The sequence below is a fragment of the Nylanderia fulva genome, unplaced genomic scaffold, assembly GCF_048542155.1.
Source record: "Nylanderia fulva isolate GAGA-0341 unplaced genomic scaffold, ASM4854215v1 Scaffold12, whole genome shotgun sequence".
Lineage (NCBI taxonomy): Eukaryota > Metazoa > Arthropoda > Insecta > Hymenoptera > Formicidae > Nylanderia > Nylanderia fulva.
In genome coordinates, this window is record NW_028189409.1 from 273,229 (window position 1) to 292,500 (window position 19,272).

At 33.4% G+C, this 19,272-nt stretch overlaps 2 protein-coding genes across 2 annotated transcripts in view; both read left to right on the forward strand.

Moving 5' to 3' along the window:
* Positions 1–19,272, forward strand: part of LOC114933213 (uncharacterized) — a 52,145-nt gene that overhangs the window by 10,790 nt on the left and 22,083 nt on the right. The gene's annotated exons all lie outside the window — the stretch shown is intronic.
* Positions 15,925–18,193, forward strand: LOC146724700 (uncharacterized). The gene is made up of 3 exons (XM_085490286.1): positions 15,925–15,960; positions 16,290–17,259; positions 18,099–18,193. Exons 1-3 carry the CDS (start codon positions 15,925–15,927, stop codon positions 18,191–18,193), a joined length of 1,101 nt encoding a protein of 366 aa, XP_085346412.1.

Genomic DNA, 19,272 nt, shown 5'->3' on the forward strand with positions numbered 1-19,272 from the left:
ACCGTGGTTAACGCCATTATGACCGAACGCAGCTTCAAAGCTGTCGTATTTACGACTGTGCGTTTCACTCTTAAGTAGGCAATTCGCAGAGCTCAGAGAGTATATATTGAAGTACAGGTATATAAGTGTATATTCCACGCGAGCTGTCGTCGAAAAATAAACATTGTCAAGCGGTTTGTAATTCAATAATGTGAAAATCTGTAATAAAATTGACATATCTCTCGAAGTCGTAAATATTCAATTTTGCCTCGTAATCGTAAATAAGTATAGCGGAAAAAAAGACATCTATAATTATGTTGTTATTCGGTTGTTTCATTATCTTTATCTCATTTATGCTGGTAGGCGGAAGTTTTTCTTTATCTTAATTGTTTTTAAAGTGATAAATATAAGGCCAACTTATCGAGCTGAATATTCGAGATGTTCAGTCAACTACCATTTATTACATGTATAAATTATAAAACTACAGTCATTATATTAAAACTAACGCAAATTACAATCATTCTATAAACGTTTCGACCGCACGCGGTCTTCTTCAGTATAATTATTGAAATATAAATTCTTACAATTCACATAATATCGAAATTTAATTATAGTTATTCAGAATCAAGAGTTTTTGAGTAATTAACGCGTGTTTCAATCCGTCCTGTCCAACAATGTTCGCCTCGATATGATCCCTGATTTTGTTCAGATCTCGGATAGTTTCATCGTTAATATGCGAGAAATTAACCCGTTCCGTAGGCGCTGCGATTTATAAAAAAATTACCGATCAACGCATGTCCAAATTATAATATGTATCCCCTACAATTGGTAGTATGCTTACCTATCATCGTTCTTCTTGATAATTTTGCTACTTATTAACAGTTATTAAGGATAACACATAACAAACCAACAATACAGAAAGACAGCTCATTTTAAACTCTACTTGATCGGAGAGCGTGCGTGTTTATATATGATCTAATATCTATGTTTTACTCGTTAATGTCCTATTTGTCCTATTATTATTTCTTGTTCGCTAATATATCCAAAATATCAAAATACGACTCGCTAAGTAACTCAGTATCTTTGTTTAAATTTAGTCCATTTTTTTGTTCCTTGATATGTAGCATCTCAGAAATGAGTCTTTTATAATAATTATTTTCGTTGTCCATGATCTTAACATTGTCCCAATTAAAAGTATGATGTTCATTTATTATGTGTTCAGAAATTACTGAATGTTTCGTTGAGTCCAACCTAATATTATTTTTATGTTCTTTTATTCGCGTCTGCAATTGCCTCTTTGTTTGGCCTACATAAGATGCATTACAATTATTGCAACTGATCTTATAAACCACATTCGAATTGCATGGATGTTTAGTTTTATCTTTCTGCGCTTTAATAATATTGTCCAGTTTGTTGAGACATCTATACCCTACCATACAATTTTTATTTTTTACCGAGGAAACAATCATTTCTGAGATCCCATCTATATACGGAATGACAAAGAATTTTTTATTGACCGAGTCATTTCTTATACTTTTTGTTCTTTCTATGTTGGCCTGTCTCTCTATAATGCTCCCCTTAGATATGATGTGTTCTATCCGATGATTAATTTTGTTAAAAATCAGATCAAGAGGGTAACCATTGCTTCTGAGTATATTAATAATTAACTCCAAATTTTTATTAAAAAATAGTGGATGTGATAGCAATAGACATCTGTCTACAAGGTTATATATTATTCCTATTTTGTGGCATAGTGGGTGGTTTGAATAAAATGATAACGTCCTTCCTGAGAAGGTTTCTTTTTGATACCAGTCTATATATATTTTGTTATTAATAATTTTAAGTGATAAATCTAAGAAATTCAAGCTATGGTTAACCTCTTGTTCGACCGTGAATTTAAGTCTTTCATGATAGTTGTTAAAATTATTCACAATCTGAGTCATATTAGTCATAGAGGTGGCCACTATTATGTCATCCACATAACGAAAATAAAACAAACATTCCAAATTCAACGCTTTGAGAACTGTATCCTCAAGATCTTGCATAACCAGGTCTGCAATAATTGGTGATAACGGTGACCCCATAGGGGTCCCAAACGTCTGTTTATAAATTATGTCATCAAATGTAAAATATGTAGAAGTCAATATGAATTTTATACCCCCCAAAAATTCGTTTTTCGGTATTTTAGTATTTATTCCAATGTGATCCCATCTATCGTTAATACCGTCAATCGCAAGATCCAGAGGAACGTTCGTAAACAAAGACACCACATCCAAGGAAAACATCCTATCATTCTCATCAATCTTTTTACCAGACAATATGCTGTACAAATCAAAACTATTATTAATATGACTTTTCGCTTTGGGTAGACTAGTTCGTAAGGTGTTTTGTAAAAACGAAGCCAGCGAGTATAGAGCTGTATCAACCGATGAAACTATGATTCTAACTGGATAGTTCTCCTTATGGATTTTCGGTAATCCATACGCTTTTGGAAGGAGAGAATCACTACAACGTAATTTGTAATATTCGTTTTTTGAAATATAATCTTCCTTAAGCCATCTCTTCAACAAATCATTCAAATCGTTCTCTATTTTTTTGCACGGATTTTTTTTAACAATAGTGTAAGTGTTGACATCTTTTAAAACGTTTTCCATTTTGTTAATATAATGAGATCTTTCCATTGCCACCGTAGCATTACCCTTGTCCGCGCGTGTGAATAGAACATTCGGATTGTCTTTACAAAATTTTATTAAATCTCTGTGTGCACCAAGTAATTTTTGTTGACTTACGTCATTTTTATCCTTCGTGTTCAGAAGTTGTGCAAATTTTGGAACCGCGATATTTCTGATTGTTGTGAGATTATTAATATTATTTCGTTTGCTATTACTCTCTATGTCCTTGATGAATTCATGTATCGCTGTTTTTTTACTAATATTCGGAAGACAGAATTTATCACCCATTTGCAACAGATTAGAAACGTTAGGCGGAATGTCTGTGTTGGACAGATTAACAAACCATTTTTTATTAGTATTTTCCAAAGGGTTAATTGTATCATTGAGAAATTTATTGGCTTCTATGTGTATATTGATCTCCTTGGCATCATTAGTGATTGCCCTGAGAGAATTTTGTGATATTTTCGTCGGTTGTGAAGTTTCCAAATGTAAAGAAGACAGTTGAGTAAACTGTGACAAGAGTCACAGTTTACTCAGCTGTGAATAATAAAAAACGATAAAAACGGAACAAAAATATTATTTTATATTGTTTGTATCTCAAGAAAATCCATATACAAAAGTCGTATATCGATCTTTTTGCGTCGCTTTCCGAAAATACCTGCACAAATTGATTACTTGGCAAATTGAAACCAGAGCACGGTGCGCATCACATTCATGTGACGCAGCAATCAGCTGACCGTCATCGTGTAGATGCAAAACGAAAGTGCAAGCTGCATTTCCGATGGTGCAACGTCAGTTACAACGTGACTAGTTCTGCATCTCTCTGTTACGGCATCGAATTCCATACATAGTGTTATGTTACGCCGTTTTTGTACCGTTGATATGCTACGTGCTGGTCATTGACAGACAAACTCATATAAGAAACGTCACTCTCTTCTATTGGTCGATTTCTTCGATTTGGTTCAGCGCGTGGATATATTAGCTCATGCTATTACTCTCGCGTGCGCCACATTCGCTTAATCATTCTCGCTGTTGGCAAAGATTTCCTAAAAAGCACAGTGACGTTTCGATAAATAGGACCTCAATTTTCACAAATCTCTGTAAAAATATCAACAATTTTTAATTTGTTGCGTAATTATTTAAGTCATGATAGAAAAAAAAACAATTATTAAGTGCGATGTTTGATATGAAGCGATAAAAACAATTTCAAAGCTTTGTTAATGTGGTTTCTCCTAAACACCTTTCTGTCTCTTTTGCTCCCTCTCTCACATGATGAAGCTTAGCTCGTGCATGCGAGAACTTTTTTTCGGATTATGACCGCGCATTGCGTTGGCCTCGACGTTGTTGGCACACACGTGGCGCGCTATCATATCAGCTGCCAAGCGTAGCATACATTCGATATGAACGTCTTTTCTATTTAGTGATACATTAGCCATTATATTTACCTATTAAATTTATTTGCAACTATTGTTATCGCGTGATATTCATTCAGTTGCGATGTTGAGAATAAAAAATATCCAAGTGCTGCCTTTTGATTTCTACCGCGTAGGTGGATGCGAATGAACACGAGAAATAACATTTAAAAATAAAAAATACATCATAAAATAATTATATCTCTTTTGTAAATACAATAATACTGAACTTGTTTTATATGTATATGAATAATATAAAAAAACACATGTAATTTAAATTTCAAAAACTATGGTGATTTAAAAACTAAGTATATATAATGATATTATGACTTTATCTATGATTCTACCTATGACTCTTTATCTATGATACTGTATGTGTACAGCACTGACCAGGGTTAATTATCAGTTTCATTAATGTTGACTAAATGTTAGCGCAAGTTTAAATTATTCTTTATCTTCCTTAGAATTTTAGTATTCTAAGAAAAATCAGATATAAATCAAGATTAGATTAGAACCTTTATTTATAAGATAAAATCGAAGTTTCTTTCATAAATAACAGAACATTCATCTTATTTATACCTTTCAGGGTCACGAGAAATTTCTCGGAAATTCTTAATTTTCGCACTAATATAAGATGCTCCATTATTTTTCTTTTTATGTGATCTGATTCGCTAGAAGTCTGGGAAGAGCACATTTCGCCGTTTGCATATTCGCGACGGTGAACATTTTCAAGCGAGCAACTCTGTCGAGAAAGGGTTAACCGGCATCCGAATAGTCTCTCTCACAGTCCCTCGCGTTCCGGCTGAGCTACGTTCATGCCGCGCCGATGAGCGGCTATATGCAAGCGTTCCGCGAGCGGACGCTATTGCACGCGCGGATAAGTATGCAAGTAAGCAGGTCGATGCACTCCACCCACACCTGGCCCGCGCAAAATAGCCAGTCTGTCCTTGACACGACGTGAACTGTCTCGGAGCGGAATCCGCCCGTGGAAATCGCTCGGCAAACGAGACTATCCCTGACTTATGCGTTCATCTGCTGCGTGAAACTTTTATCACCGTCGTTCATCTACAGGCAGTTAGTCCATTTCATTGCCGCATAATATATAGTATTATTTTGCAATTAGATATTGGGTGTGTAAAAGTAAAGTGAGATAAACATCAAATAATTGAAAATAATTGGAATAATTGAAATTCGACCTGACTGGCCAATACAAATTGTTCTATACACAACGTTACGACCCTTGGGTACGGGTCCTTATCAAGTGTTACTGCAAAATCGTAAAATACATATAATTGACTATAAAGAATAAAAAAAGGTTCTAATAAGTGTCAAATTACTTTAAAATCAAGAAACATGGTTACAAAGATATTAAACGGAATTTTAATGTTACCTTTCAAGATGTCAATGTGAAAGATGTGGATTACTGATGTTAAAACGAAGGCAAGTATATCATTTGACCCGTCTCGTGTCAGATTTAAACAAAAGCATTACAAAAAGACGCTCGCAAATTGCTGTTGTATTTTTTAATAAAAAACATTTCAGCTAATTCTTTTTTTCTTTTATGTTTTTCACAGTGTAAGATTTTAGGTTTAATCCAATTAAAATCATGTCCGTGTTGAATTCGATGCTAAATAACTACACTGTGATTGCTGAGATGCGTTTTTATATTTTTACAATATTTATTGATACGTGTACCAATTGTCTTTTTGTTTGACCAGTGTATGTTGCATCACAGTCGTTACATTCAATCATGTATACAGCATCGGTTTTGTGCATGTTTTTATCTTGTCTTTACCTCTCTTAATTAAGTTATTTAATTTTTTTCTGGAATCGTATATATAAAGTGAGATAGACTACTCTCATTCTCATTTTCTCCTTATTTTACAATCGGTTAATTGTCGTAATTAAGTTTTGTTTATAAATAGTAACATCGCTTTTTCGTATCTATTCCGAACATTTGGCAGTTTGCTATTGATCTGCCGCATTGCAATCGTGCCAAATCGTGCAATAGTGCATCGATACCGTCGATCGACGCGTGTTCTCTTAAGCATGCGGTGCACCGAAGGTCGATTTGAGGCTACGACAATCTCCATTGTTGGAGGATTCAGACAACAGACTATTATCGGTTTTATAGTATGTAACGAGAGCATTGTCTCGAAAGAGTAGGAGGATTTCTTACTAAGGATTGCCATTCAGATGATAATGCCAACGGTGATATGAAAGATTATAAAGTCTGTAGAAGTAACAGATATGAAACATCTGTTTTAAATCAATTGAAGCAATATATTAATATTATTATTATTATTATTATTATATATATATATATATCCTATAGCATACATTTTTTATAAAAGGAGGTCCCTAATTATGCAATATTTTACACACTTTATTGATATATAAGACGTAAGAGACACGTGAGAGACATGTGAGAGATGGAAATATTCTTAAAATTTTAAAGAAAAGATGAAACAGCCGTGGAAGAATATTAAGCAAGTTAACGTTCATGAATCTAGCATCTATACTTTCTACAAGAGAACGTGCATCGGTATGTAAATAAAATAGAGAGAGATATCGGCAGTCTAATGCTTCAAAGGCCTGGTGTGTCAGCCTGTATGAAGTTAACCCCCCATTTTTCGAATTTTAAAATTTTAAAGGTTGTTCCAGGTTGTTCTAGACTTGTTCTAAATTGTTCCAAAAGATCAAATTTAAAAAATAAAAATTTTCGCGAAAAATGGAAAAAAACGATTTTTTGACCTGGCCCCCATTTTTCGAAAATCGAACTTTTAAAGGTTGTTCCAGATTGTTCTAGTTGTTCTAAACATTGTTCCAAAGTGATAATTCCCTAAACAAAATATTTCACGAGATATAATAAAAAAATAGTTTCGTGCGCTAAAACAGTATTTTTACGTTTTCGGCTATAGTTATTATCTCTTAAACACCAAACTGTATATTTTAGCTAAAAACGAACAGAACAACCTGGAACAACTCTTAATTTTGCTAGAACATAATTTTAAAGAGTACTTTATTCTTGGAAATAAACATATTTTTGTTGTTTTTTCGTGTTTTTCGACCGATAACGACGTGACAGCGGTCCCAAACTATAGAACAATTACGTACTGGCATAGAACAACTTGGAACAACTCTCAGTTTTGTTAGAACATTATTTTAAAGGGTACTTTACTCTTGGAAATAAACACATTTTTTTTGTTTTTTTATCTTTTTTGCCCGCAAAAGTCGCGATAACGGTCCCAAACTATAGAACAATTACGTACTGGCATAGAACAACTTGGAACAACTCTCAATTTTGCTAGAACATAATTTTAAAGAGTACTTTACTCTTGGAAATAAACACATTTTTCTTGTTTTTTCATCTTTTTTGCTCGCTAAAGTCGCGACAGCGGTCCCAAACTATAGAACAATTACGTACTGGCATAGAACAACTTGGAACAACTCTCAGTTTTGCTGGAACATTATTTTAAAGAGTACTTTACTCTTGGAAATAAACACATTTTTTTTGTTTTTTCATCTTTTTTGCTCGCTAAAGTCGCGATAGCGGTCCCAAACTATAGAACAATTACGTACTGGCATAGAACAACTTGGAACAACTCTCAGTTTTGCTAGAACATTATTTTAAAGGGTACTTTACTCTTGGAAATAAACACATTTTTTTTGTTTTTTCATCTTTTTTGCTCGCTAAAGTCGCGATAGCGGTCCCAAACTATAGAACAATTACGTACTGGCATAGAACAACTTGGAACAACTCTCAATTTTGCTAGAACATAATTTTAAAGAGTACTTTACTCTTGGAAATAAACATGTTCTAGTAAAATTGAGAGTTTTTCCAAGTTGTTCTATGCCAGTACGTAACTGTTCTATAGTTTACGATCGCTGTCGCGACTTTAGCGGGCGAAAAAGATGAAAAAACAAAAAAAATGTGTTTATTTCCAAGAGTAAAGTACCCTTTAAAATAATGTTCTAGCAAAACTGAGAGTTGTTCCAAGTTGTTCTATGCCAGTACGTAATTGTTCTATAGTTTGGGACCGCTATCGCGACTTTAGCGGGCAAAAAAGATGAAAAAACAAAAAAAATGTGTTCATTTCGAAGAGTAAAGTACCCTTTAAAATGATGTTCTAGCAAAACTGAGAGTTGTTCCAAGTTGTTCTATGCCAGTACGTAATTGTTCTATAGTTTGGGACCGCTGTCGCGACGTTATCGGACGAAAAACACAAAAAAACAAGAAAAATGTGTTTATTTCCAAGAGTAAAGTATACTCTTTAAAATTATGTTCTAGCAAAATTGAGAGTTGTTCCAAGTTGTTCTATGCCAGTACGTAATTGTTCTATAGTTTGGGACCGCTATCGCGACTTTAGCGAGCAAAAAAGATGAAAAAACAAAAAAAATGTGTTTATTTCCAAGAGTAAAGTACTCTTTAAAATAATGTTCCAACAAAACTGAGAGTTGTTCCAAGTTGTTCTATGCCAGTACGTAATTGTTCTATAGTTTGGGACCGCTGTCGCGACTTTAGCGAGCAAAAAAGATGAAAAAACAAGAAAAATGTGTTTATTTCCAAGAGTAAAGTACTCTTTAAAATTATGTTCTAGCAAAATTGAGAGTTGTTCCAAGTTGTTCTATGCCAGTACGTAATTGTTCTATAGTTTGGGACCGTTATCGCGACTTTTGCGAGCAAAAAAGATGAAAAAACAAAAAAAATGTGTTTATTTCCAAGAGTAAAGTACCCTTTAAAATAATGTTCTAACAAAACTGAGAGTTGTTCCAAGTTGTTCTATGCCAGTACGTAATTGTTCTATAGTTTGGGACCGCTGTCGCGACGTTATCGGACGAAAAACACAAAAAAACAAGAAAAATGTGTTTATTTCCAAGAGTAAAGTATACTCTTTAAAATTATGTTCTAGCAAAATTGAGAGTTGTTCCAAGTTGTTCTATGCCAGTACGTAATTGTTCTATAGTTTGGGACCGCTATCGCGACTTTAGCGAGCAAAAAAGATGAAAAAACAAAAAAAATGTGTTTATTTCCAAGAGTAAAGTACTCTTTAAAATAATGTTCCAGCAAAACTGAGAGTTGTTCCAAGTTGTTCTATGCCAGTACGTAATTGTTCTATAGTTTGGGACCGCTGTCGCGACTTTAGCGAGCAAAAAAGATGAAAAAACAAGAAAAATGTGTTTATTTCCAAGAGTAAAGTACTCTTTAAAATTATGTTGTAGCAAAATTGAGAGTTGTTCCAAGTTGTTCTATGCCAGTACGTAATTGTTCTATAGTTTGGGACCGTTATCGCGACTTTTGCGAGCAAAAAAGATGAAAAAACAAAAAAAATGTGTTTATTTCCAAGAGTAAAGTACCCTTTAAAATAATGTTCTAACAAAACTGAGAGTTGTTCCAAGTTGTTCTATGCCAGTACGTAATTGTTCTATAGTTTGGGACCGCTGTCACGTCGTTATCGGTCGAAAAACACGAAAAAACAACAAAAATATGTTTATTTCCAAGAGTAAAGTACTCTTTAAAATTATGTTCTAGCAAAATTGAGAGTTGTTCCAGGTTGTTCTGTTCGTTTTTAGCTAAAATATACAGTTTGGTGTTTAAGAGATAATAACTATAGCCGAAAACGTAAAAATACTGTTTTAGCGCACGAAACTATTTTTTTATTATATCTCGTGAAATATTTTGTTTAGGGAATTATCACTTTGGAACAATGTTTAGAACAACTAGAACAATCTGGAACAACCTTTAAAAGCTCGATTTTCGAAAAATGGGGGGCCAGGTCAAAAAATCGTTTTTTTCCATTTTTCGCGAAAATTTTTATTTTTTAAATTTGATCTTTTGGAACAATTTAGAACAAGTCTAGAACAACCTGGAACAACCTTTAAAATTTTAAAATTCGAAAAATGGGGGGCTAACTTCATACAGGCGGTGTGTCATTTATTGCAGGCATTGATAAGTTAAACAAGCAACGAAGGGAGAGATGGGCAAAAACATGTCCGAAACTGACGAATTTTCGTTCGATGCACGTTCTCTCGTTGAACGGAGTATATAATACGTAGTACAATATCTCTCTTTAGTATAATAAATTGGTAAGAGAGAAGGAAAGGAGGCGCCGAAATGCGCGTTCGATCGGTACCGCGTGTATATACTTTACACTCGCATGACAGACAGCTGCATCCCCGTTTTCTGGCATTCGCATCGCATCAAACGACACACGTGCCCTCACGCACGGCCCACGCGTGTATGCGGCTGATGAGGGATTGCCACGCGGCGCGGGAATGGGCGCGAAACTTGTTTACGCGACGGAGCAACGTCGTGGCATTCCGCGACGTAAGTTGCAGTTATTCAGGGAGCCTTGACTCGTGGTCGCCGCGTAGGTGCACCTCGTCGCACATATACGGGCATGAGACGCCTGCTGGGGTGAAAGAAGAAGGGGGGGATCTTGCGGATCACGGACCGGAATTAATTGTAGACTGCGAATGTGCACAACACACATGATACGTATATATACATACATATATACATATATACATATATATACATATATATGTATATATATATATATATATATATACAAGCGGTACGAGAGTATTTCTTTCGTGCTATTGATCTTTACGTCAGGGCTGATCCATAGCTTCGTAATATGTTTGTCGTGATCAATTTCCGACAGAGACGAAACGAAAAACAATTTGTCAACAAGATGATTATAAACGATCGAAAATAAAGACACGTGTGTGTCTGATCCGAGAAATAAAATGATCATGTTTATTTGCTCGGTGTAATTGATGTTTTTTATTTTGATATTCGTAATTGCAAAATGCAATTAGAAAATATGCTTTTTAATTGAATAGTGTTGTTTCCTATTTGCATCTTCTTGTACTTTTTAATTTTTTTATTAAATTTTTTTCCTTTTTGTGTATGGTACTGCCTACGTATTGAAATTATTAATTATAATTAAAAAAAAAATTAGCGAACTGAATAATGCCTTTATATAAGTTATAATAATAAAGTCATAAATGTTTTGTGGAAATGTAAGCCGAAGAATGATCTTATCCTTATCTTTTGAAAACTAATCAATCCTCGGACAAAAATTATTTTTTGGAATTTGCGTTTTCCTGTGTTGTAACTTTCTTGTATATCTTAATTTTATTTTTCTAACAAACTGGAAATATTTTACATTTCTAAAAATTGTTGATACAGTATTTTGTACTGATCTTATATAAAGTAGTTTTCGATTAAATTAGCTGGTTTTTCATATATTGTGGCTTATTATTATCTACTAAACAAAAGATGCAATAGCTGCAAAGCTAAATAATGGACAGTTACGGAGGTACAATTAATCAAACAATTTGCAAAATTTGAGTTTTTCGTATTTAAGATTCAATTTTATATGGGAGGGAGGGGGTGATGCGAAATTTTTGAATTTATATGAAATCTTAAATAAAATTGAAATCCCTATAAAATCAGCTATTTTCTCACATGCTGTAGCTGAGTGTAGCTTATAATCCACTGAACACAAAATGTGATGAGCTCAAAGCTAAATAATAGACAATTACTAATTTATAATCAGTCAAACATGAAAAACTCGAGTTGTTTGACTAACTGTAATCTATTATCGAAGCTTTGAGGCAATTGCATCTTTTATTCAACAGAGGTCATAAGATATATCATAATATGAAAAACCAGCTAATTTAATCAATATCCATTTTATATAAAATTAATGCAAAGTATTTTGTTCGATCTTACTATAAGTCTAATTTCTTCTCTTTGTGATCTATTTCTTCCCTATTCTGCTATATCTAGAGAGTTGAAGGGCGTGTTTAATCGAGAGCTTCGATACACGAGTCGATCAATGATCGCTGCTGCTTTTGTTTGCACGTGGCGCGAGTGCTGTTGCACCAAGTACGAAGACCTTGCATCATTTCAAGATCAACAAATCGTCGAGGCTGATCGCTCGCCTGGAATGTGCTCGAAAGCGGCACAGGCGTGATAGAGAACCGACGCGACGCGGCGTATGCTCCACTGTGCTTTATCCGCCGCGTGGGAGGTCTGGATCAATGTAGTTCGCGATGGAACGTGAAAAATGACGTTGTGGTAATCGCGGCCGATGGTTTATGGTCCGAGCTGAGAGCAGCTATCCGCTAGGAATAATATGCGTGCGCGTCGGTTGAAGAGTACCAAAAGAACGCGAGGTTAAACGCGCGATGATAATCTTTTACCTGCCCGGACAAAGGAACTCTGTGTGTTAAGTATGTACCCTGCGAAAGAAAAGAGGAGGAGCACCTACGAGAGTTTTCCCACGTACCGCCGAGATCTAAAAATCCGATTTACATAGCCCGAATCTCTTTGAGCGCGATATTCCTTCCCTCCTCTCTCTGATTATCATAATTAATTTGGTGAATATTTATACGGTGAATATTATATTATAGAAAGCGCTCAAGACACATTTCCTGTTTATAAAAAGTTGTTATTACATCTTATAAAGAATTCACCTCATATGTAAATTTATATAATTATACATATACAATATCTGCTGGTGCAACAGAATCTATTTGTGCAAGTGTGTGAATTTACATTTAAATATGAAATATTTCTTATCTTAATAAAAGCTATTTAACATACATTGAAATTTAATAAACGTGTATAAATTATCCTTTACTTTTATTTTATATTTATGTTATAATTAAATTAAAAAAAATATATACATATATATGTATATATAAATGTGTGTATTTGTATGTGTGTGTGTTTGTATAAAAAAATGTTCTTCAAGAGTATATAATACGCTTTTTTAGAATTATTTGTTTAAACTTTGCATTTGTTTGAACAAATATTTATTATTGGCAAAAAGCTTTAAGATTTAAACTTTGCACTTTAATTTTTTTTTTGAAACAGTTTTCCACGATAATTTCTAAATTACAGATTTTACAAGAAAATATCCATTTTGTGCAACATTTTCTCCAAAACAGTGTAAAACAGTATACTTTATTTAAAAAATCCAGAAAAATGTTTAAAATATGAATTCTTAGGAAATAAATGAGCTTAAAATCTCATACATTTTTGTATGAATATTATATGTCAAGGAAACCGATTTCTCTGACTATATAAAAATTTAAAAGACTTTTTTTCCCTTTTTCTCAATAGCCATCTTCAATTCCGCCATTTTATAAAATATGTTTGTAATTCACTTTTGGTTTCTTGGGTTGTTAAAATAAATGTTCAATTAATTTGCAAAGGTCAATTAATTTTAAAAGAATTTAGTTTTAATAAGGAATACGATTTTTTCAAAATAAAGAAGAAATAACTAACATAAGTTTAAATGTATAAAATACAAACAAAATGTTTAAAACTATTTTTTATTTTGTAATTATTTGTAAAAAAATATATTATTTATGAAATTCTTGTATTAAATCATTAGATTAATTGAAGAGTTGATATTATTGAGTTTTTGGTTGAAATTTGGGTAAAATCCAATTTTGTTTTGGAAACAATATTCGTTTACGAGTAGATTCCAAAATTTCCTTTATGGTACTATATTCTACATATATTGGAGTATTTTTGAAAATTTTTTATATCTTGAAAAGTGAATATAATTCATTTATTTATTTAAATATAATAAATTGATTTTTTCATACTATTAAATTTTTTTCCCTAAAATTAAATGTTTTATCCGAAAGTACAGGAAAAATTCTAAAAAATTCATGTCTAAAAATTTCGTATATTTTGTAATTTTAGTCAACAGTACCGAAAAAAATAAAAATTTCTTAAAACGACTTATTTTTAATAACTTGAATGCAAAGCATGTAATACTTATTTTTTTTACCTTTAACTTTATGCAATATGTGCATTAACATGTGTTTTCATAATTACTTAAAAAATCCTTAACAATTCACTTTCAGGTGGACCTCTGCATGTGAAATGTGCTATATATAGTAAGCTGTGTTAAATCTCATCTCTATATAATTGTACAATATGTGTGTTTCTCGCACAGTTTATATACATGCATATTTCGGTCAACCGAGCATATACGCCTCGTCGGCAATCTCGAGTAGGAGACCTGTGATTTCTCTGGTGCTCACATACGGACAAGGTTAACCGGTCGATGAGCTCAGGAGTCAAGCTAGAAGCGATCGTCCGGTATTCACGTAGCGAATTGCTGTCACGCACGAGGGCTTTCTATTTCTCCGCGGCAATGAAATCGCCACGTGTGAAAATCCGGTTTTTGTTCTTCCGACATTTACGTTCCAACATTTTTTTCGCATACTCGAATTTATTTGAAAAAATTAAGAAGTTAAGAAGATCTTTCGTGATTGTCTGTTTTATCGACTAATTATTTTCGTACTTCTCTAATTTTTTGTCGCATTACATTAAGACAGAATTAAAAATGCTTCTCTACAATTGCAATACATGTATCAAAGAACCCAGGAAAGTTCGATTTCATATGAAAAATGAAAAATAATTACAAAATTATATTTTTTTTTATCTTCTATCTCAATATGACGTCTTGAATGACAAACGAGCTGTCAACTCACCATATTATGTGCTTCATGTAAAAAATATACATTTTGTATGAATATAAACACAAGTTCTCTGGAATTAAGGTACAGAAAGAAAGCACTATTATTCTCTAGATTCTCTAGATATCTAGATTCAAAGTCTAATATAAAAATATAGTTTATATTACGATTCGTACGTATGTGTGCGTGCATTGCAGGTATAGTAGAGCGAAAAACAGCAATATATATTTCCGTTCAAACCTATAATAGTATTAAACACAATGGCACAATGGGATTCCATGTATACATGGATTTTTAATACATGTTTGATCTGGATGATTTATAATGTAAAATTCAAATTATCAGTAATGAAGTATTTTTCGAAAATCAGTTAATTACCAATATTTTTAATTCCAAAATGAGAGCGCTACTATTTTCGGAGTTGATCATTCGCTGAGGAATCTCCTTAATGATTATCATGGTGTGCAAACAAAAGAATTCCAACTCCTAAAGAACGCACTGGAGATGGAAAAGAGATACATAGAATAGTTATTTTTCGCTATAAGAAGAACTCGTAGGTATTACTATACGGTTGTACTCAATCTTGGATATAAGTATGCGTCTTGGAATGTGCGAGGCTAAATCAGCGGTTCTGCGCACAGAGAAATTCCACGTTAACCGTACTCGGATTGTCTACTTCATATGTTTACCGCAATCGAAGTTGCAACGGCATCAATTTTCCTTTTGCGTCCAGGAGTCCCGTGAGAAGATTGCGATAGTTAGTGTCTGCTAGCTTGTAATTAGCATTACGCGCTTTGCTACCTAGACAAACGGTTCTCTCATATTGGAGCCTATCTCCATCGGATTTCCTTCTCTCGCCGAGATCAAAAGACTTTCCTTTCCCGTTCAATCGCACGGACATCTTTTATTGCATTTTTCGCAAAAACGTCCGGCGTGTGCTAATGAATTTGCACATTCCACGGGAAAAGGTATTAGTAGCCGTAACGGTATAGATCGGCGATAACGGTATCGGAAGATTCCTTCGGACGCGTTATTGTCCATTAACATGTTTGTGCTACTCATACTCGCGAACACGTCCGTATGCGCTCTTATTAACATGCATGCATAATTACGCTGCGAGTAAATGAATCTTAATTAGCCAGTAATGAATTTATATTTATTGTCGGTGAAGGCATTTCCGCGACATACCGATAAATCACGCGGTAGTAATTTTTCCGCGAAAAATCAATCACTATCGCGTAAACACACGAGCGAAGAGTTAATCGAGTGATTAATTTGCACGCATCTATATAATGTCAATATATACTGATCCCGACCAAGCGTGTGTGAAAGTTTCCATTGGCACTATGTCGCCTGATGCGGCGCCTGATGTGGCGCCTGATGTAATCAAAAGTCCAATAAAAATAATCAAATCAAAGTACAATTTAAAATGTGCAATAATCTTAAAATATATGAAATTATAGGAGATTACTCCACTTTTTATCGTATTTATAATTTAGGCGAAATAAAAGAGAATATATATAAAGTCATTTAATATCTCATAAAAAATCATCGAGAGACTATTTTATTAATAAAAAAGGGAAGAATTGGAAATTGTCGTGTAAGGATGAGAGTGTTTGCATGCTCAAACAAAGTGCTAATGTATTGATAATAGTGAAGATGCGCATATAGAATAAGAAATGAGAATAAATAAATAAAAAATGTTGTTCAGAAGAATCCTATTAGAAAATTAATTAGTTGTCTCCACGAAGTTCTCGCAAGATGGAAGAATCGCGAATTTATATCTAATAAGACTTATAAAGCGCTTAATTGTACTGATGGTGTTTTGCCGAGGGCCTATGGACTTCCAAAGATACACAAGCCGGGCTGCCCATTGAGAATCATCGTTTCTTCCATTAACACTCCGTTATATTCTCTCGCTTCATTTCTACATAAAATTATTTTTGATTCTGTTCCGTTAGCGGATAGTTATATTAAAGACAGTTTCCAATTAGTAGATAAATATGGCGGAGTTTACATAGATAATCATTGGGAATTGATATCACTTGATGTTATTTCATTGTTTACCAATGTCCCTATCGAGCTTGCTATTGATAGTGTTTCCCACAGATGGGATTTGATAAATAATAATTGCTCTATATCACGTGACAAGTTCTTATTGGCAGTTCGGTTTGTGCTTTCTTCTATTTTTTTCATATTTGATGGTAAGATTTACCAACAAACTTTTGGCACACCCATGGACTCTCTGTTGTCTCCGATAATAGCAGATCTGACCATGCGCGATTTAGAATGCTGGGCTATCAGAAATCTTCCGTTTTATTTACCGTTTTACGTTCGTTATGTAGACAATATTGCAATGGCTGTTCCTTTCTCTATGAAGACACCAGTGTTAAATACTTTCAACTCATACCATCAGAGGTTACAATTTACACTGGAAGAGGGAACAAACAATAGATTGAATTTTTTAGACGTGACCTTAATTTTAGAAAACGGTTCTTTAATTTTTGACTGGTATCGTAAACCAACATTTTCGGGAAGATTTTTGAATTATGCTTCTAATCACCCTTTCATTCACAAAAGAGGCATAATTTTTTGTTTGACTGATAGAGCGTTTCGTCTTTCTCATCCAAGATTCCACAAGAATAATCTTGAATTAATAATAAAGATTTTAATTGATAACGGCTACTCAACAGATTTTATTTTTAAAACAATTCATGATAGATTAAAATATTTATTTGATAAAAAGGAAGATATTATTAATGTGAATAATAAAAGTTTTTCGGATTCGACGTTTGATAATCGAATCTCGTTTTTTAATGTTCCATATGTCCGAAATTTCTCTGAAAGATTTAGAAACACAATACGGGGCACAAATGTTAAACTTTCTTATACTGGTTTAAACAAATTAAAACCATATATTAAAGTTCATAAAGATAAATTACCGAGATCCTCACACAATAATGTTGTTTACAAAATTTCGTGTTCTGATTGTGACGCTTCTTATATCGGACAAACAAAAAGACTATTGTCCACTCGTGTTAAAGAGCATAAAAATCATATTAACAGAAATACTAACCATACTTCTGTTATTACTGAGCATCGGTTGCAGGGACATAATTTTGATTGGGATAATGTGGAAATCTTGGATGAGGAACCTTTTTTGCATAAGACTTGTGTCGGAGATGTTATTTATTAAGAGACAAAAAAATGGCCTTAATAAGCAGAAGGATACCGAAAATCTGCATTCTACTTATATATCGATTTTGAAGAATATGCCGACCGTTTAATTTTTTACTCATATCGATGTGTTTGCTTAATTCTGTATTATTTTTGTTTTTGGGATATTCGTGTATGTCTGCTTATTCTTTGACATTTAATTTAACTTAGACTCTCGAACGTGACGGTCGTGCGTTCTTTGACTTTTGGCGTGTGTTGGATTAGTGAGTTTCAGTTTCTTATCGTTTTAATTGGGTTATATTACTCAATTTATTTAAGTTTTGGACGTGTTTTTTTTCCATAGCTTTGCTATGGGTAGCATTTCCACGCACTACTTCCGTCTTTCAACGACTGGAATCGATGAGAGGCTTGTCTTGCGACGCACGCCATTATGTCTGATTTTGCTATGACTTTATGAGTTATATAATTTCTAATTTTTTTTATGTACGTATTCTGTATTTATATCTATTTTTAGTCTGATATTTTTGATAGCGTAATGTTTTAAAAAAACTTTTTATGTTACATACTTTGTTTATTTTTGTGTTGACAAGTTACTGAAGATGATCCCAAGGAAGGATCGAAACGTTTAATTAAATTTTTTGTCTTAGTTTATTTTTGATTTATACCTTTTTATTGTTTTTACTTACGCCTTTACCACCCGCGTTGCGGCTCTTACTGGCTTATTATTGGATTTTTATTGTGAATAAATAAATATCATTAACGTTAAATGCGGCTGGCCGACAACGTGAAATAGCCGGTGGCAGGCACATGCGCACGAAAATTATATTTATCGTTGTGTCGTAGATTGTATCGCACGGTCGTGACAAACAAGTGTCATCGTGACGTCAATAAGACTCTGACAAGTGCGTATACGATTCGCCAACGCTTCTGCTTTTATGTATACTGATTGTCGGTGCGCACGGTTTTCGCGATGAGGCGCAACGTCACGGCATTTTAACGATTCGTCGTCGATTTGCCATATCGCGTTAGTCGTTGATCGATATCGGTTCGAACAATTCTCGACGTTGCGAGCGCGAAACCATTCGCTCTCGCAATCGGTATTTCGATTTTTTTTCTTTTTCAAACGCGTTATTTATAAAGTATGATGATTACGTGTGCCGCGTAACTTATTGAAGGAAGTGATGGATTAATTTTTTTTCATTCGGTAATACATTGTTTCGAATTCTTCAAATACAATGTATGTATATTTTTTTATTCCTGCAAAAATAATTTTATTTCTTACTTATAGCTTATATATATAATATAAATTATATATATAATTATAATAAATTTTTAGAGAACACAACTTTGAATTTGTATAAATTGGAGTAGAACGAAGAGATGTAAAAAATAATGTGAAACTAAAAAATATATATGTATATATAAGGTTTACGGATTTGTGAAAATAGGTCATTTTTAAAAATATGCGTGACACATTTTTCTTTTTCTTAGAAACAACTTATTGCGATCTTTGTACA

What these genes read in the sequence shown, in the direction of transcription:
- LOC146724700 (XM_085490286.1), top strand. Translation starts at nt 15,925, where the DNA reads ATGTCGCCTGATGCGGCGCCTGATGTGGCGCCTGAT. An exon ending in CGCCTGATGTGGCGCCTGAT is followed by an intron (nt 15,961 to 16,289) that starts GTAATCAAAAGT and finishes AATGTTGTTCAG; the next exon opens with AAGAATCCTATTAGAAAATT. An exon ending in AAAGATTTTAATTGATAACG is followed by an intron (nt 17,260 to 18,098) that starts GCTACTCAACAG and finishes TTTTTTCCATAG; the next exon opens with CTTTGCTATGGGTAGCATTT.